We start from the raw sequence: 21,587 nt of genomic DNA, 5'->3' as shown, positions 1-21,587 counted from the left end.
TCCTGTATGGCAGCACAGTTTGAAATCCCAGAATGTAACACTGATCTCCTAGTGAACAGTAGCGGCATACCACTGTGCCAAATTCATCCACTTAGGCATATTAATTTCAGGGCGAGCACGCCTAATAGATGACAATGACTTTCAATATCTAGAATATATCGTGTCATATGTTGTCCTTGTGAGTCCTGTAGGTGCCAACATAACTCTGAAACTTAGGACTATGGCTGGTAAAATGGTTTGTCTGACAGGCTATTATATCAAAAACACATAATAAATATAATATTCACAGCACGGGGATGATCAATCTATTGTGTGAATTATCAATGCATACTCGATGCTACTCTAACTGATCCTTGTGATAGGTTTTATTTCTGGATATGTATCCAGTTTCTCAAACACTTCCAAGTATTTCAAAATATTATTTGTTTTAACCCCCATCCATCATGGGTCTTTGGCATAATTATTTTATTTGTGGTCACAATTAATTTAACCTAGTTATAGAAACATAGAAAATAGGTGCAGGAGTAGGCCATTCGGCCCTTTGAACCAGCACCGCCATTCGATATGATCAAGGCTGATCATCCAAAATCAGTACCCCGTTCCTGCTTTTTCCCCCAAATCCCTTGATTCCATTAGCCCTAAGAGCTAAATCTAACTCTCTCTTATAACCATCCAGTGAATTGGCTTCCACTGCCTTCTGTGGCAGAGAATTCCACAGATTCACAACTCTCTGGGTGAAAACGTTTTTCCTCATCTCTGTCATCCATGTCATATATTTTCTAAGTATCTATGCTGCAGGTCAACTGCTTGATGTGACATGTACTTGACCATTACTCTTTTGTTGATGTTGTCGAGACACGAACTAAGGAATGATAGAATCTATATCAAAAGGCCTTCTAAACTAGAAAATTGTCAGGGAAATAGTATACAAAAACTAAACCTTTCATAACTATTTGCATTTTTTAAACCATTGCTCAGTGTTTAGGGACAGCCTTCTATTTTTTGCTCATTTACATTGTCCAGAGAGGTTTATTTTGGATATTATAAATGATCTCTATATTTTGACCTGAAATATTCATTAAATTAACTACGATAACTATGTTTAGGTGTAATTCTAATTAGGTTTTAAGCATTCCATTGTAATGTGTGACCTATAATGGCCACAAAATTATTCAATCCTACGGCATTAATTGGCTGTGTAACTAAGATTTACAGCATTAATTATCCCTTCATTCTTACACTGCTACTGAGCCATGGAAGATTATTTGTGTAGACATAAAGAACTGCAGATGCTGTAATCCTGCGTAGGACACAAAGTGTGGAGTAATTCAATGGGACAAATAGCATCTCTGGAGGTTACCTGTGGCCTGTTCCACACACCATGGAATTGTGGATTAACATGGAGCATTTAACAGTGGAGGAATGACCATTTTCCTGTCCAGAAAGTGCTTCATCCCTAATGACAGGTTTTTCTCTTCCTTTCTTTTTGCAAAAGGAACTCCAGGATCACCACTGCTACAACTAAATCATGTGTCTTTTGACACCAGATCCTCCTTTAATTAAAAAGTCAACAACCTCAAAAAGTTGAAGTAACCATTCATTGTCTTCAATTTCTTCTACACAAACAGATTAAAGACATTCTGAAAGGCTCCCTGCGTTTTAACCAGAGCCAGCTGGAGGCCGAGGAAAACGAAGAGATTACAATAGCAGATAACCATTACTGTACCAATAACCGAGCAGAGGGGGAGAGCATAAAGCTGCCACAAGCTGACAGGGAGATGCAGGCCACGGTGAAAACTGAAGAGGTAAATCCATTCAAATAAAGATGTTTGCCAGATGTCTGATGAAACGGTTATTAAGCATGACAATGTGCCACACATTAATGTCAAGATGATAAATTAAATTTCTATTCTGTGCTTCATCTGCAATAATATATAATAATTTAGGAAGAATTATTTTAACTTGCATTGTAACTAGTTGGAAGTGAATTTCTAAATATTTATTGTTGAATATGTGTATAGTGAAATATTTGAGTGTAAAATATGTTTTAATAGCATTGCAATATTCTTTGGCTACCAAATAATTGAACATGGGGACACAATGGACTGCAGTTGCAGGAAGCTTATGCAAAATGCTGGGGTAACTCAACAAGTCTGGCAGCATCTGTAGAGGGAATGGATAGACAACATTTTGGGTCAGGACCCTTCTTCAGTCCCAACCCAACGTTGCGTATCCATCCCCTCCACAGTTGTTGCATGACCCGCTGAGTTAATCCAGTTCTCTATGTTTTACTGAATAATTTGAACATGTTGGATTTTGATTAGGTACAATGATTGTTGTCTATAAACAAAGTGGCTTTGTGATTTTGATTTTCTTTATAGTAAAACCAGTCAATGACATGATTGCATTGAAAACTAATGTAGTGCCCTGCAGGACATGCAAAGTCGGATCCTAGCAGCTGTCATTATAAATAAATGATCCAATCCATGGCAACAAAAATTACAACTCATTTGGATTATTGAAGATGAATTATTAAATTCATAATGAATTACTACTAACTTTGATCAGTATGTTTATAGACACCACTAAAGTTGTGGACAGTGAGGAAAACTGTCAAAATACATAGCGGGATATAGAAATGAATGTGGAAATGGCAGATGCAGTCTAATTCGAGTAAATGTGTGGTATTGTACTTTGGAAGATCAAATGCAAGGGGGAAAAAGTACAGTTAATGGCAAAACCTTTAATAGCATTGATGTACAAAGGGATCTTGGGGTCCAAGTACATAAAGTGGTAAAGAGGATGTTGGGTACACTTGCCTTCATCAGTCAGGCCATTGAGTATAAAAGTCAAGAAATCATGTTGCAGCTGTATAGGACTTTTATTTATTAGGTTGCATTTTGAGAATTGTGTGGAATTCTGATCGCCCAATTACAGGCAGGAGGTGGAGGCTTTGGAGAAGCTGGAGAAGGTTTATCTGAATGCTAAAAAAGACACAAAATGCTGAAGTAACTTGGCGGGTCAGGCAGCATCTGTGGAGAACTTGGATAGGTTTCGGGTCGGGACCCTTCTGTGATTCCTGTTGCTCTCCTGCTTGCTCCCCCTCTTTATCATAATGCTATTTGGATTAAAGTGTAATATTTATAATACGAAGTTGGACAAACTTGGATAGTTTTCTCTGGAACGCCTGTTGAGGAGAGATCTAACAGAAATATATTAAATGATGAGAGACGTAGATAAGACGTTTTTTCCACGGTGGAAATGCCAAGGACTAAAGGGCATATTTTTGAGGTTAAAAGAGAAAAGTTTAAAGGAAATGAGCAGGCCATGTTTTCTTTTTTGCAGTGGGTTATGTGGTGGTGGGGACAGGAATGATAGGGGGCATTTAAATCTCATGCAGGCAGAGATTAGTTTAACTTGGCATCATATTCAGCACAGACATTGTGGGCCGATAGACTGTTACTGTGCTGTACTGTTTATGTTCATAAGTCATAGGAGCAGAATCAGCCCATCGAGCCTGCTCTACCATTCAATTATGGCTGATGTATCTTTCCCTCAACCGCATTCTCCTGCCTTCTCCCAGTAACCTATGAGATCCTTACTAATCAAGAACCTGTCAATCCCCATTTTTAAATTACCCGAAAACAGCCTCCACAGTCATCTGTGGCAATGAATTTCATTGATTCACCATCTTCTCACCAAAGAAATTCCTCCAAATCTCCTTTCTAAAAGTACATAATTTTATTATGAGGCTGTGCCCTCTGGTCCTCTACTCTCCTACTAGTGTAAACATAATCTTCAGTTTCACTCTATCCAGGTCTTTCATAATTCGGTAAGTTTTAATAAGGTTCATCCTCATCCTTCTAAACTCCAGTGAGCCCACAACCAAAAAAAAATAAAAATCATACGCTAACCCCATCATACCCAGGACCATTCTCCTACACCTCCACTGGACCCTCTCCAATGACAACACATCAGTCCTCACATCCTTCCAAAACGGTTCACAATACTCCAAATGTAGTCTGACCTGTGCCTTATAAAGCCTCCTGTATTACATCCCTGCTTTTATAGAAACATATAAAATAGGTGCAGGAGTAGGCCATTTGGCCCTTCGAGCCTGCACCGCCATTCAATATGATCATGGCTGATCATCCAACTCAGTATCCTGTACCTGCCTTCTCTCCATACCCCCTGATCCCTTTAGCCACAAGGGCCACATCTAACTCCCTCTTAAATATAGCCAATGAACTGGCCTCAACTACCTTCTGTGGCAGAGAATACCACAGATTCACCACTCTCTGTGTGAAAAATGTTTTCCTCATCTCAGACCTAAAAGATTTCCCCCTTATCCTTAAACTGTGACCCCTTGTTCTGGACTTCCCCAACATCGGGAACAATCTTCCTGCATCTAGCCTGTCCAACCCCTTAAGAATTTTGTAAGTTTCTATAAGATCCTCCCTCAATCTTCTAAATTCTAGCGAGTACAAGCCGAGTCTATCCAGTCTTTCTTCATATGAAAGTCCTGACATCCCAGGAATCAGTCTGGTGAACCTTCTCTGCACTCCCTCTATGGCAAGAATGTCTTTCCTCAGATTAAGAGACCAAAACTGTATGCAATACTGCAGGTGTGGTCTAACCTTATATTTTAGTCCTTGTGAAATGATTGCTAACATTGCATTTGCCTTCTTTACCACTGATTTAACCTGCAAACTAACCTTTTAGGAATCCTGCACTGACACTCCCAAGTCCCTTTGCACCTCCAATTTCTGAATTATCTTCCCATTTATTCCTATGACTAATGTGCATTACCACACACTTTGATATGTTGTATTCTACCTGCCACTTCTTTGCCCAGTCCAATTCCTTCTGCAGAGACCCTGCTTCCTCTACACCACATGCCCCTCTACCTCTCTTCATACCATCTGCAAACCTGCCCACAAACTCATCAATTTCATCATTCGCAAGTGGCTGCAAGATGGCACTTCGGTTGGTTCTTATCTTCCAAAATGTTCCTAGTTTCCAGTAAGATATCTATTTAACACCCACTTTCAAGGAAGGAGAGAGAAAATGGAAAAATATAGGTCAGTTAGCCAAACATCTTTCACTGAGAAATGTTTGTATCCATTTCCAAGAAGTTAGTGGCAGGACATTTAGAAAATCAAAATACAGTCAAAATCATTTAATGAAAGAAAAATTGTGTTCAAGTTTCACTCAATTAAAAGGATGCAAATGAGCAGGATCGATTATAGTGAAATCAGTTGCTGTGTATTTGTAAAAGCCATTCAATGCAGTCGGATAAAAGCAAACTGCTCAAGACAGTAGTAGTTATTATATTTTAGCATGGATAGAAAATTGGCTAACAAAAAACAGAGAATCAAACAATTAATCATTTAAGATAACAAGCTGTAACCAGAAGGGTGTGCACTGGAACTTTTAACTATTTACAACTCATGTTAATGACTTTCATGTCAGCCATTCATATTAGTTCTATAATATCCCATTTTCTCATCGACTCCCTACATACTAAGGGCAATTTTACAGAGGCCAATTAACCCACATGTCATTTGGATGTGGGAGAAAACAAGCACCTGGGGACACCCATATGGTCACAGGGAGAAAGTGCAAAGTCCACACAGACGGCACCAGAGGTCGAGATAGAATCCGGGTCTCTGGCACTATGAGGCAGCAGCTCTAACAGCCAGTGTGCCACCCTTAAACAATAGTTCATTATTAATGATTATCGATAATTATTGCACAATGGTATGATTTTACAATGAAATAATCAGAAAGTAACCTACTGCAAACTAACAGAAGGGACCAGATTTGAAAATTTAAACCTCTCCCCTTAAAACGTAACACATTGAGTAAACAATTTTTTTTTAATGTAACCTTTTAAACAATAGTTTTTCAATATTAATTCTTGGTATTATTGGCAATTAATTAATAACTAATAATTATTGTATTATAATTGTGGTATTATTTTGTAATAAAAAATATTCAGAAAGTGACCCTCTGCAAATGAACTGAGGAACTGATTTAGCCTGAAAGTACAAAAACAATCCATTTTGATTTAACTCAAGGACAACTTGGTGTCCTTGTACACCAGTCACTGAAAGTAAGCATGCAGGTGCAGCAGGCAGTGAAGAAAGCAAATGGCATGTAGGCCTTCATAGCAAGAGGATTTGAGTATAGGTGCAAGGAGGTCCTACTGCATTTGTACAGGGCCCTGGTGAGACTGTACCTGGAGTATTGTGTGCAGTTTTGGTCTCCTAATTTAAGGAAGGACATTCTTGTTATTGAGGGAGTGCAGCGTAGGTTCACCAGGTTAATTCCCAGGATGGCTGGACTGACATATGATAAAAAATGGATCGACTGGGCTTTAGAAGGATGAGAGGAGATCTTTTCGAAACATATATAATTCTTGGAGGATTGGACAGGGAAAATGTTCCTGATGTTGGAGGAGTCCAGAACCAGGGGTCACAGTTTAAGAATAAGGGGTAGGCCATTTAGGACTGAGATGAGGAAAAACTTTTTCAGCCAAATACTTGTGAATCTGTGGAATTCTCAGCCACAGAAGGCAGTGGAGGCCAATTCACAAGATGCATTCAAGAGAGAGTTAGATATAGCTCATAGGGCGAACAGGATCAAGGGTGTTGAGGAAAAAGCAGAAACGGGGTATCGATTCTGGATGATTAGCCATGATCATATTGAGGCTAAAAGAGCCGAATGGCCTACTCCTTCACCAACTTTGTTTCTATAACAGAACTATATGCCTAAAAATGCAAATACAAGTCATCTGAAACAAAAGTAGAAAATCATGGAAACCTTCTGCAGACCAAACAGCAGCTGCTGTGAGAGGAAGAGAGATGTGTTTTGTACAGCACAGTTCTAGCATTCTTTCAAACCCTCCCTTTCTCCCCAACTCAAAATTCAATCTGTTTTCAAAACTTTCCTCTTCTAATAGTTAATTGACCTGGATTTGTTAATATTTTTCTGTCTCACAGATGCTCTCTCATCTGCTCAATATTTCCACGTTTTTCTGCTCTCACCTTGCATATTTGGACTATTTTGCAAGCCACAGAGGATGGTCTGCAAAAAGGAGTGAAACTGATGATATCTGATCTTTTTGAAACAAATTAACTCAAAGCTGACTTTCTATATTCTTAGTTCATGATTTTTTATGATAAGCTATATTCTTAGTTCATGATTCTTTTCACGCTTTATGAATGAGAGACTCCATCCAACATGGACACAGCCCTGCTTACATTCATTTATTTTTACTTTTGTACAACCTACCATCTGATCCATCTCCATCTAACTTGGGTCCCTGACCCACCAAACCTGCTTTCCTGCCCCCATGCTGGCTGTGATTTTTCTTTGTGGGAACACAGAGTGGTTGGAACAGGCAAATTCCATTCCATGTCCCAAAGGTGCACTTGTGGCATTGGGCAAATGCTTCCCTTACTCTGTATCAACAGATTCCCCAGGAGGGAAAGGGTCTACTTTTAAGACAAACAAACCTCACTTCACTGAACACAAATGATAAATTTGCCCTTTTTTTTTTGTTTGATTAACCTCAGGTTCAGAGATAATGTATGTCCATGATCATCAGAAAACATTAAAATCACTGCCTTTAGCAACAAACACGTTAATTTTCATTTAAAATCCATATTACTTTATTGCACATAAATTATATTAGCACTAAAATAGATTCCCTCAGGGAGTATAATTTGATTATTTTCCCAGTGAATGGAGCGGAAATGTTATTCAAGTAAAGGGGAACTTTGGAGATAGAAGAGGTTAAAATGCAACAGAATGGTCTGATCAATTGGGTTGATCTTCCATTAACCCCAGCGTACCTATGCTTGGCCCTCGTAGGCTGTTACAGTGTTGATTTGATGTGGTAGAAGAACTGTTCCCAGCTCAATAGCAGTTTGTCTTAGACAGTCAAACATTTACAATAACTATTAACAAAACCCATAATACTAAACTCATAATACATAATGTACGAAACTCACCCAAAAACCCAAACTTATAAATCAGTTACAAAGGTTTGTTACCATTCCCATTACCACCGATGAGGCTATTCTGCCTAAAAATAATAGAAACAGGCATCACGTCTGCACTGACCATGATGCCAAATTAAATTAATCTCATTTGCTTGCACATGTTACATAGCCCTCCGTTCCATGCCTGTTTATGAGCCTATCCAAATACCTCTTAAATATTGCTATTGTATTTGCTTCCACCTTCTCTAGCAGTGCTTTTCAGGGACATATAAAACTTTTTTTTTTAAAGCTTGTCTCACATCTCTTTTAAATGTATGCCCTCTAGTTTTTGACATTTCCACTTTGGAAAAAGTTGCTGACTCCACTTGCCTTATAATTTTACAAACTTCAATCAAGTTGCCTTTCATCCTCTGGTGCTGCAAATAGCACAATCAAATTTTGTCCAATCCTAATACACTCAAATCCAGGCATCATCCCGGTGAACCTCTTCTGCAACTCCAATGTGGCCTACCAAGGTCTTATACTGCTGTAAAATGATCGGCCATTTTTTCCACTCAATTCCTAGAAATTCATATGAGGAAATTCAACATCATCGACAGAGAAAGAAAAGGGAATGAGGTTGAATTAAGAACAAGATACATGGCAATATCTCTGGAAAAGGGGGAATGGAAGAGGTGATTGGCCAGGATGACAGGCATCCTGGACAATACTTCCAAGAATATGCCTCTGTTCTTAAATGATGTTTACGAGATGCATTTTACTAAATTTCTAATAGATTTATAGAACATGTTCAACAAATAGCCAACAAAGTACATCTTACAGCTGGGACCGGTAGAATGGTTCACCAGAGAATGAACATGACAGTTGTTGAATGATATTTTAATGCACTGCCATCATTTTCACAAGCTGGTTAAAGTGCTATTGCCTTCGGCCTAACATTAAATCAAGAATGGATGAGACTATTCAAAAGCATCACTTAAATTCTAATTTCCTTATTTAAAATAACATTCCATTCCTCAGTTTTACCCCAGTGCTGCTACATTAAATGAAAAATTGCTGGTGATTTAAGTTTAGAATGCCTAATGTAAGAGAAGTCAAGTCAGGAGTCAAAAGAGTTTATTTTCATATGTCCCAGATTGGACAATGAAATTCTTGCTTTGCATCAGCACAGCGGAATATATTAGGCACGGATACAGAAGAGGCTAATGTCAAAGACTAGAGGGCCTAGCTTCGAGGTGAAAGGGGCAAGGTTTTTTTTTTTTTTAAACAGTGGTGGGTGCCTGGAAAACACTGCCAGGGTGTTGGTGGAGCCAGAAACGATTGTGGTATTTGAGATTTTTAGGCACATAGATATAGAGGGATATGGATTAGGTGCAGGCAGAAGAGATTAGATACAAAGATCTTTGTCAAAATTCCTCCAATTAGTCATCCCTCAGCCCACTTGCCCAACTGATCAGGATCTTGCTGCATTGTTGATAACCAGCTTCATCATGTACGATACCATCTATTTTAGAGTTAGTTGCATCTCTGATTAATACATTCGCATCCAAATCATTGCTATGGTTGGTAAACACCAATGGACCCAGCACCATCCCAGAGGCACATCACGTCACAGGCCTCCAGTCTGAAAAACAACCTTCCACCACCACCCTACCATGAAGTTAAATCTGTATCCAGTTAACTAGCTCTACCTGGATCCCAAGTGATCCAACCTTTTACAGCAGCCTACCGTGGAACCTTATCAAAGGCATTGCCTTTGGACTTTATGGAAGTCCATAAAGACTGCAGTGTTGCTCTCATCAACCTTCTTAGTAACTTCTGCAAAAAACTCACTCAACTTCGTGAGACATGATCTCCCACCTACAAAACCATCCTCAATTAGTCTACAAAATGCATACATCTTATCCCTCAGGATCTTCTCCAGTAACATTCCTACCACAAATGTTGGGCTCACTGTTCCCATGTGTTTCTTTTTCAACCGGCATCTCATGGTGATTCTTCTACCCAAGACAGAACTCCTGCAATTTCTCTAGCTTCCCATAGTGTCCTCGGGTAGATCTCATCAGACTCAGGAGATTTACCTGCCTTCATATTGAAACATAGAAAATAGATGCAGGAGTAGGCCATTCGGCCCTTTGAGCCTGCACCGCCATTCAATATGATCATGGCTGACCATCCAACTCAGTATCCTGTACCTGCCTTCTCTCCATACCCCCTGATCCCTTTAGCCACAAAGGCCACATCTAACTCCCTCTTAAATATAGCCAATGAACTGGCCTCAATTACTTTCTGTGGCAGGGAATTCCATAGATTCACCACTCTCTGTGTGAAAAAAAAAAATTCTCATCTCGGTCCTAAAAGACTTCCACCTTATCCTTAAACTATGACCCCTTGTTCTGGACTTCCCCAACATCGGGAACAATCTTCTTGCATCTAGCCTGTCCAACCCCTTAAGAATTTTGTAAGTTTCTATTACCATCGAGGGGATCTATCGCAGTCGCTGCCTCAAAAAGGCTGGCAGCATCATCAAGGACCCACATCATCCTGGCCACACACTCATCTCCCCACTACTTTCAGGTAGAAGGTACAGGAGCCTGAAGACTGCAACGTCCAGGTTCAGAAACAGCGTCTTCCCACAGCCATCAGGCTATTGAACTCAACTCAAACAAAACTCTGAACATTAATAGCCCATTATCTGTTTATTTGCACTTTATCTGTTTTATTTATTCATGTGTGTATATATTTATACAATGGTATATGGACACACTGATCTGTTCCGTATTCATGCCTTCTATAATTCTGTTGTGCTGAGGCAAAGCAAGAATTTCATTGTCCTATCTGGGGCAATGACAATAAACTATCACCTCCTGTGGCATCACATCCTCTTGGGTGGGCAACACCTACATGGCCTTTTTTTTTAGGGTTGTGCCCTCCCCCTGCGCTGCTGTCTTTTTGGTGCCATCTCTAAAACACAAGTCTCCTCTCCAAAAAACTCTCCAGCTATGAATGAACATGCCTTGGAGTGAAAGAGGTGACGTTCTGCTTTTTGTACTGACCTTTTTTTCACCCCGGAGCTATTCGACTGCCTCCGACCACCTACGATTACCTACGACTAGCATCACGACCTGCCTATGAGTAAAAAGCATCGATTTTTTCCACGCTTTTACGCGTGGACATTTTTTTATCAGGCTAGAAAAAACGCCACGACCTACTTGATGCCTCGAGTACCTACGACTAGCATCACGATATGCTACGACCTACCTACGACCTCGTGGCGACCATGCTGCGAGTATGAGTCAAGGGCAAACTCGGCAGAGGTCGTAAAGGTGGGACAGGGGCTTTATGACAATACTATGACAACCTTAATTTTCTTGCAGCTGCCAACAATCTCCCAACCTATTTGTTTTTCTAATTCCCGTTGACTATTTGGGGACAATAATACAATCCCAACAAGGTGATCACCCCTTTTTATTTCCCAGCTTAATCCATATAATCCACTAGACAATCCTTCAGTAATGTCATCTTAGATACTGCCGAGATGTTCCACCTGAATAAATAAAGCAAATATCCCCACTTCTATCTCGCCTGTAGCACCTATACCGTGGAAGGTAAACGAAAGGTTATCAAAAAAAAACTGGAAGATTAAGGAAAGGTTTTTTTTGCTTAAACTTTGTTTGAATATGAAATACTCAGCAACCATCCAAATTTTAAATGGAAGTTGATAAACATTGTAATGGTTTAAAATCTGGGCAGAATTCAGATTATATTTACATCTAATTAGTTCTTAAAAAAATAATTGTTAGATATATTTAAACAAAGCAGTTTAGAGATACAGAGTGAAAACAGGCCCATTGATCACCAGTTCTATGTTTCACATTCTACACACCCGGGGCAGGTATTTGAACCATAAACTTAATTTTAAAGCTTAGATGTTTGGCTTGATTGAAAAGTGGGAACATATTTTGATTTTTACATCATAAAATGGAAAAGAAAGATGGCGGCAATCTGGTTCTTATCTGATGCCTTATTTATGATTTAGGTCACATCGCTGACTTCCCTGAATTCAGACGGTAGAAATTCAGATGACTACATCTTAGTCTCAAAGGAAGATGATGACTTAATGCACGAGCACTTATCCAAGAAACTGGAAGCCACAGGAGCCACATCAGAGAAACAACAAACCTTACGAGCATCCCATGCCTCTGAAGCGACTGGAAAACACACACCGCAGTCTTCCGTCTTCTCTGACCCTCTGACAGGTGGGGTTCTGTGCCTACCATCCAGCAACTCGGAATCCAGTCCAGATGACGACAGCAGCAACAGCAAGGATTCCGATTTCACAATTGTCAGCCCTCTGGACATCTGAAAGGTTCTGAGTCAGAACTACTCTCCCCATCAATGCAAACGCCATTTATCTGCACACTAACAAAATTCCATAAGGATTGATTAACAACTGAAACTCTCCTCCCTCAGTTTGAAGGTGGTATAATGTTTATATATACCTGTGTTTAATAAAGAATATTGGAATGTAATTAAATGTTGGGTCACAGACATCAAATGTAACTCCTTACCTTTTGACTAACTCACTTCCACACCACTCATCAGATATCTTTGAGCTTCTCTCCCAAGTAGGTCAGACTGTTATGCCTTGTAAGATGGGTTTTTTCTTACGGTGGTCAAGAGTATACAAACCAGTGCAGAAATCGGTCTGGAGATTGTGCCCGTTTCACTGCACTGCACCTGCACTCTCACCTCAGCAGAAAAAGGACTTTGGGAGTTTTATTGTTCAAAACAAAATATAACAATTTCAGACATTGAAATTATATGGGTATTTCTAATAACTATTGGAGGGATAAAGATTTTAATTAATTAATAATGGTACTCCCCCCCCCCCCCCCCCACAAGTTTGTGATGGCATTTTGAAATGCAGAAAAGCACGAGTGTCTTTTCCCTTTGTAGAAGCACTGGACCTCTTAGTCCCTGGATCCTTAACGCCTCTATCAATTAATGATTATACAGGTACATGAAATCAGACTTTTGCCGTTTTATTAATCTGCCAATTTGATTCCGAGTCTGGAGCTTTATAGCCCTTTATTCTAATTGCTGTTTGAATACTTCATCAAAGTAATACTGAAATGTGTTTACATTGTGCTTCCAATTTTACAAATATTAGCAATGATATCTTTATTCAAATACTTTCTCTTGTATGTACTCTCGCCTTGGAGCAATTTGCAAAGTTGGGCACTGGGGGCTTCATGAATATCTAGTCAATATTGCTGAGTAGTTGTTTTAAAAGTAGCCGCATGTATATTTTATACTGTTTCTACTATACGAATCTGCTGCATTCCACCAAGCAATTACTGTAACACAGATTTTGCTTCCATTGGTGGTACTTGATTCTACAAATTATTGCTACAAAGCTTAATTTTGGATGTGGTATAAGAACGTGTAGTGTGTAACTGAGAAAAATCACTGGAAAGCATTGTACCAAGATTTACTGTAGCGTTTTTATGAAAAATCTCTTAACCTTTTAATACATCTTAAATCTTCAGTGAGCCACCGAGAAACTACTTAGAATGTATACCAAATGCCATATCCAAATGATGTGCTTATTGAAGTATTGACCTATTATATAGAAAACAATGTTATTAAACAAAATTGTCAGTAGAAAAAGATTTTTTTTACCGAATAGATTTACAGGACCATGTATTGTACCGAGGATAAAACTATTTGCACAACCTGTAATTTATTCTGAACTATACAAATTAAATTGCAGAAGATAATTTTGTCCAGAAACATAATGATGATTCTAATAGTGCAGAACTTGCTTAATGAATTGAAATATTACAAACATTAAAAAAATGAATAAAATTATCAATAGACCATATTCTGTGACTCATTTCACATGCTGGCTTAAGAGCTACAACATATCTTGGAAACAGAGTGTGGTATTCAAGTTCAAAATGCAACCCATAAGGCTCCGTTCAACAGGAAAATTATATGAACTATTATGAATACAAGCAACTTTATTTCCTCCTGGCACAAATTGTCTGCCAGAGATTTCACAGGCTCCAAGTTCACATCTCTGAAATCTTGTAACGTTTCAGGAAATTGCCATTCAATTTGGATTAGAAGAAACTCCCCTGGCACATTACATTTTCAGGATATTCCAACAGCAATGTAAAGGTGGCCCAATCTGGATACATGGTCCAAAAAGCAAACAATTGGCCTAGAATCTATTGACTAGAATCTTTCTGAACAAAGATCAATTTAATCAAACTAGTTACACCGGAAAAGTTTTTCCGGGCACTTTTTGCATTATTTACTTATTAGCATGCATAACACTTTGAGCATCAGGACACACCCCGTGATATTACTATTTACACAACAACAGAAAATTGAATTAAAAACTGCAGATATCATGAACCCAGAGCTGCCAACATTGGATGAGAGTTGGGAGTGAGAAATTGTGAGAGGCCAAGCCCGAGGGAGCATAGCGACCAAAGGGGGGAGGGGGGGGGGAGGGCTTAACACCTTCTTTGCCCACTTCGAAACTGGCAACACCACCAGGAGTAGAATAACCCCGGCCATGGCGGAGGGACAGGTCTTAACATTGGGCACTCAGGATGTACAGTGCGCTCTACGAAGGGTCAATCCACGCAAGGCTGCAGGCCCAGACGGAGTCAAAGGAAGGATACTTAAGGACTGTGCTGAACAGCTGGCTGAGGTAGCCACCAGGATCTTTAACCTGTCTCTATCTCTACCATAGTGCCGGTGACGAAAAAGTCAAAAATCACCAACCTGAACGACTACCGTCCGGTTGCCTTAACACCAATAACCATGAAGTGCTTTGAAAGGTAGTCCTCTCACACATCAAATCCAACATCCCTGCCTCACTGGACTCACATCAATTCACATACAGGGCAAATAGATCCACAATTTCCTGACGGAGCAACCGCAGGCAGTGAGACTGGGCCCACACCTGTCCTCCACTATCACCCTGAGCACCGGCACACCACAGGGTTGTGTACTGAGCCCCATGCTCTACTCCCTCTTCAAACACGACTGTGTTCCTGCATTCGTCACCAACACCATTGTCAAGTTTGCAGACGACACAACGGTGATCGGGCTGATCACCAACGGTGATGAAACACTACAGAGCGGAGGTGCAGAACCTGGCGGACTGGTGCTCAGGTAACAACTTGTCCCTAAACACCTCTAAGACCAAGGAGCTGATTATCAACTTCAGGAGGACACATAATGGGGAATATGCTCCAATCTCTATCAACGGGGACAGTGTGGAGAGAGTGTCCAGCTTTAGGTTTCTGGGCGCACACATTTCAGAGGACCTCACAAGGTCCACCAACACCGCTGCGCTGGTCAAGAAGGCACAGCAACGACTGTTCTTCCTGAGAACACTGAAAAAGACTGGTCTGCCCCAACAGCTGCTGACAACCTTCTACCGCTGCACCACAGAAAGCATACTCAGATATTCAGAAAGTGATATCTCAGCTGCACTGAGGCGGAGAGGAGAGCTCTTCAGCAGATCGTCCACAGAGCACAGATGATAATTGGGACACAGCTACCAGCCTTGGAGGGCATCTACTACACACGGTGCCTCAGGAAGGCCATCAGCATTCACAAAGACTCCTATTCATGTCGCTCATATTCTATGTCGCTCTTCTAGGGAGATGCTAACTGCAATTCGTTGTCTCTGTACTGTACACTGCACAATGACAATAAAGTTTGAATCTGAATCTGAATCTCACACCCTTGCCTGTTCTGTTCGAACATCTACCATCCTGCAGACGTTACACGGCCTTCTACGCCCGCACCTCCAGACTTAGGAACAGCTTCATCCCCAGAGCTATAGCTGCTCTGATCCAGTCCTGCTGAGAGTCCCCCACCCCCATGAACTGTCTCCCTCGGATGGTCACGTCGCACATCGACCCGGCACAGACCTATTTGCACTTTATACTGTTTTAACTGTTTTTTTAATCTTGTTTCTCTGGTGTCTAAATTTTTAGCTAATTAAGTTATTACATTGGATGGAAGTCGCATTCCAAATCCTGTTGTACCTCTGTGCAATGACAATAAAGACATATTATTATTATTATTATTATTACTACCTTGACTCTGGATGCACACTTGGCCTTGCTCCTAGCCCCTCTGCTCCTAGCCCCTCTACTATATCTGGCCCACACATAAAGCCCCATATCTGACCCCCTGGACTTAATCTATTAAGTTCAAGTCTACAGGTGCTTATTTAATGCGGTAATCTTTTATGGGGCACTTCACGGACCAAATTAACAAAATTTGCTACATCCATTGGCTTCCTTATTATCTAACATGCTAGTTACTTTGTCAAAGAAGTCATCAATTGGTTGAACAAAATTTCTCATCCATAAAATTATACTCACACAGCTGTATAAGTATTCTGTTACCATTTCCTTCATTTTCCTAACAAACTGTCCTGAAGTCATTTTCACCCCCAATATTTTCAGTATTTTACTGTCTTCCTCTCAGCTGGGACTTTTCCGAAATGCAAAGTCCAATAACTATATATTTAAGCAATATTATTCTATTAAATGTGATCTTGAGAGTACATATTTTCTGTGGTATTCATAACACAACAATGATAAAAAGATCTTTGTTTTGATTGCACCTACCAACATGCATACATTATTATATTACAGTTAATATGTACCGAGTGCAAATTTTTGTCCAATGCTCCCCATTCCCAATTACTTCTACATTTAAGTGATTGAAATCCAAGTGAAGTTTGAATAGTATCAGAAAAATAAAACCTCCGGAATAGATGATATTCATTATGTGGCTGGTTGGAGTCAGTATCAAAACAATTACTATATTAAACTTTGAATCTTCAGATGTCCTGGTTCAAGCTAAAATTAAAGACAAATAATAACCTCCTCACACATTCCCCTGCAAGTATCTTTGTCACTTCCTTAAAATATGCCCCTTCTTTGAACAAGCTCTTAAACATCGCATCTGAATCAGTTTCCATCTGATTACACTCCTTGAGGATGTTCATCTACGTGTTCAATTAATAAAACAACGAGATTGGGGACATTTCTATTCAACCTGTCAAAGGAATTGGGAGGGGGAGGGGGAGGGGGTGTTAGAAATAGTCACTGTGGTAAACAAACATAATAGTCGAGTGGCAAATGACAATAGTGCTACCTTCCCAATATTTTCAACTGAAGGAAATAATGGGTTATCGGGGCTGACATCATCGGAGCTCGCAGGTCCTAGGTTGGTGACCTGTTTTTATGGAGCTCCCGCAACAACAGCTTCGTCCGCTGGACTGGAGGGTGGCAGCGTCAGCAGCTTCGACCGCCCCGGGCCGCGGAGTTTGAACCGCCCCGGGCCGCGGAGTTTGAATCGGCCCGTTCGCGGAGCTCGGATTCAGCCGCGGGACTTACTTACCATCACCCAGCGGGGTCCCAACATCGGAAGCCTGGATCGCCTCAACGCAGAGGGAGAACAAGGAGGGAAGAGACAAGGACTTTAAGACTTTTGCCTTCCATCACAGTGAGGAGGACCTGGTGGAATCACTGTGGTGGATGTTAAATCTGTGTTTATTGTGTGTTTTGTTATTTTATTCTATGTTATGACTGCAAGGCACAACATTTTGTTCAGACTGAAAAGTCTGAATGACAATAAAGGATACTTGATACTTGATGTTGTGACAGACAGCCTGACACCTTGCATGTCATTTTAATATTACACTTATCCCATCCCCTGGATATTCCAGATTAATAAATTAAGGTTTTGTCAACTAATTACAAATCAGGCTAATTACAAATCAATAACATTAGCCAACTCCGAAACACGAAGCACTGAGCATTGGGATCCAGACATCACGGAAACTGGCCTCAGTTCCCCGCTCACATCTGGCAGTGCTCTCCGTCTGAACCAGGGGCCGTGGGGCATTTTTGAAAGTGGGGGGAGCTGAGCGATGAATGATCACTGATCACTGGCCTTGGGGGTACCCGGCAAGGGTGGAGTGATCCAGTGGGGGGGAGGGACATTTGAAATTTGATGTATTAAAATCATGTTTTAGTGCATTGTAGAAATATGATTTCAATGTTTTTGTTTGAAGTATTTTTAAGAGGTAACTTTAAGGGGTAACTTTTTCCACACAAAGGGTGGTGGGTGTACAGAACAAGCTGCCAGATGAGGTAGTTGAGGCAGGGACTATTCCAACATTTAAGAAACAGTTAGACTGATACATAGATAGGACAGGTTTAGAGGGATATGGACCAAAAACAGGTAGTGTAGCTGGGACATGTTGGCGGGTGTGGGCAAGTTGGGCCGAAGGGCCTGTTTTCACACTGTATCACTCTATGACTACATTTTACCTCCACCATGCATGAATGCTTCAAAATCAAGTGGTCGAGTTTTTTTGTCATATACTCAAGCATAGAAAATAGGTGCAGGAATAGGCGTTTCGGCCCTTCGAGCCAGCACTGCCATTCAATATGATCATGGCTGTTCATCTAAAATCAGTACCTCTTTTCTGTCTTTTTCCTCATATCCTTTGATTTCGTTAGTACCAAGAGCTAAATGTAACTATCTTGAAACCATCCAGTGAATTGGTCTCCACTGTCTTTTGTGGCAGAGAATTCCACAGATTCACAACTCTGGGTGAAAAAAGTTTGTCCTCATCTCAGTCCTAAATGGCCTACCCTTTATTCTTAAACTGTGATCCCTGGTTCTGAACTCCCCCAACATCGGGAACATTTTTTCTGCAGGATGCTTTCTCCAACCACCCCCATTTGAAGGCCACTATCTTCCACTGTTTCTACCCAGTGCTTGGTACCTACTTCCAGCAGCCACTGGTTGTCCTCCAGGATGCACCGAGCTGCAGCCTGGTCCATGCCAGTCACCAGGGCGAATTGGGCGCTGAGACTCTCACGGCAGCGGCGCAACGCTTCCGACGCCTCCGACGGCCCGGGACTCTTGCACTGAGGCTGCTCCATGGCCGGAGCTTCTGCGAGCGACCTGCCAGCCCGGCAAACATTCGCCAGCCCCGGCTCCCCGTCCGCATCTGCCCCCGCCGCTACTTCTGCTTCCATCCCTCCATCCGTCCCGACGCTCCAACACCCACGACCAGGTTGCTCAGAGCACAGCAGCGCCTCGTCCAAAGCCGGAGACATTGAAACATGTCTAGCCAAAAAAGTGGGCCCCCAGCGCCCCTGATTCCGCGGCCCATGGACCTCTCTCCTGCCGCTCGCCGGCCTCGCTCATGTCAGCCGCTTCCCGCAAATCCTTAAATTCCGACTGCCGCCGGCCGGGAGCAGGACATGGCCTCACTTGCTGCGCTGGATGACAATCATTCACTGCCGTGTCTTTTAATGTAAATTTGCATGGGAACATGTTTTGGAGGTGTGTGATGGTTCGGTCAAGTTATGCGGCTTTTTCACGGGGCGACTTGACGCAAGATGTAACCAGAGTGAAGTGGTCGTGGTCTAGCACGATATCACACGATATAACGGGGGGTAGATAAAGAGTTCCCACGGTACTCGGCATTTCTGTTATTTGTGCGAGTGACTTGTCCGTCTCCCGAGCTTTCCCGTTAAATCTTGAATGAACATTGTGAAGTGTTGTTAAATCATCACGTGGCACAAATGATGTCACTTTTTTTTCACACAATATAAATATCCTCCCTTGGTTGAATTGGCTCATTTGGAGACATGTTTTACTGTGTATGTGGGAGACACGGATGGACTGAGCACAGTACCTCGGTCTTACTGTGTGTGGGAGAGGGGGAGAAAGAGACGTACACTCACAGAGGCAGAGTCTCTCAGCCTGTGTAAGAGGGAGGGAGGGAGAGAGAGAGAGAGGCACACACAAGGTGGATGTGAAATCTCACCTGCCTGTTTCAGTGACAGACACCCGCCGCCAGTAAATGAAGACACCCCCATCTGTCTCCCTCGACTCCCCCACCTTTCCCTCCCAACTCCAGTCCCGTCCCGACCCCCTGGGAAGCTGAATAGAGCAACAATCAACTGCTGCCTGTGCGCTGATATGACAATAAAGGCTACTTTACTTTACTTTACTGAGTTAAAGAGTTCCCACGGTAGACTGTAAAACTGGGACCCTGGTTCTGGACTCCCCCAACATCGGGAACATTCTTCCTGCATCTAGCCTGTCCAATCCCGTAGATACTGATTAGACCGGTATCTATTTATTTACTTTATTAATTATTTCAATTAAATATTGGGAACATCAGGCCGCAAACGTTATTTCTTGAGTGTTAGTGCTGGACTTTGACTCGACCTTCCTAGTTAGCCGGCGCCTGAGACTGAGCCAAGCAATGTCCAGACCTGACTTCAACACAAAGTGATGGAGGAACTCAAAGGGTCAGGCTCGTCCAACGCTCTGTGTTTTGCTCGTGATTCCTGCATCTGCAGTTCCTCGTATCTACAGACCAGAGTTGCCACTTGACTCCGAGATGACCATCACAGAGCATACGGAAGATAGACACGAAATGCTGGAGTAACACAGCGGGACGGGCAGCATCTCTGGAGAGAAGGAATGTGTGACGTTTCGGTTCGAGACCCTTCTTCAGAGTCTCGTCCCGAAACGTCACCCATTCCTTTTATCCAGATGCTGCCCGTCCATGATGTTATGTCTGTCTCCAGTATTACTGTGTCTATCATCGGCGCAAACCAACATCTACAGTTCTTCCCGACACATTAGAGGATACCGTCTCGCCATCACTCGGATTACCCGCTTCATTTCCATAACGTTGCCACCTCTCTTTACTTTGCTTACTGAAGCCTGATCCTTGTCACACCCAGTGCTCTATCGCCCAGCCTCTCATCTTTCAATCGGGTTCGGCCAGGAAGGAACTGCAGATGCTGGATTAAAACGAAGATAGACACAACATGTAGCTCAGCGGGACAGGCAGCATATCAGAAGGGTCTCGACCCGAAATGTCACCCATTCCTTCTCCCCAGAGATGCTGCCTGTTGCGCTGAGTTCCTCCATTTTGTGGCTACCTTGGGTTTATCCAGGATCTCCCCGTTGATGTCCTAACTCGCTTTGGTTCGTTATTATTGTCTCATATCGAGAACCAGCAGATACAGGTTTAGGTTCGGGGGGAATGGTTTAATGAGAGCCTAAGGGGTAACTATTTTACGCAAAGGGTGGTGGGTGTATGGAATGAGCTATACGTTAAGGTAGTTGAGGCAGGTACTGTCGCAATGTTTAAGACGCATTAGACTGAAGCATGGATAGGATAGGTTTAGATGGTTATGGGCCAAACGCGGGCAAGTGGGACTAGTGTAGATGGGACATATTGGTCGGTGTGGGCAAGTTGGGTCGAAGGGCCTGTTTCTACGCTGAATGATTCTATGCAGGGAATAAACTTTTGTTTGCGTGCTATACAATATATCAGATAATGCTATACATGAATATAACCAAGCCACGTACAGTCTGAAGAAGGGCCTCGACCCGAAACGTCACCCGTTCCTTCTCTTTAGAGATGCTGCATGTCCCGTTGAGTTACTCCAGCATTTTGAACCGTCGAGTTACTCCAGCATTCTCTTT

General features: G+C 41.8%; 1 protein-coding gene across 3 annotated transcripts in view; it reads left to right on the top strand.

Moving 5' to 3' along the window:
- Window positions 1–13,894, top strand: part of tbc1d5 (TBC1 domain family member 5) — a 422,753-nt gene extending 408,859 nt beyond the window's left edge. For 2 of the 3 annotated variants that reach the window (XM_033050914.1, XM_033050922.1), the window contains 2 exons: window positions 1,629–1,805; window positions 12,049–13,894. In XM_033050914.1, coding sequence (XP_032906805.1) covers window positions 1,629–1,805; window positions 12,049–12,375 — 504 coding nt within the window. In that variant the 3' untranslated portion in view covers window positions 12,376–13,894. The remainder of the gene's footprint in view (window positions 1–1,628; window positions 1,806–12,048) is intronic. The other variant, XM_033050908.1, reaches the window with a different exon arrangement.
- Window positions 13,895–21,587: the final 7,693 nt, after the last annotated feature.

This window comes from Amblyraja radiata, chromosome 2 (assembly GCF_010909765.2).
Source record: "Amblyraja radiata isolate CabotCenter1 chromosome 2, sAmbRad1.1.pri, whole genome shotgun sequence".
Classification (NCBI taxonomy): Eukaryota; Metazoa; Chordata; class Chondrichthyes; order Rajiformes; family Rajidae; genus Amblyraja; species Amblyraja radiata.
The sequence above is the reverse complement of the archived record's forward strand: the minus strand, read 5'-3'. Positions and strand labels throughout refer to the sequence as shown.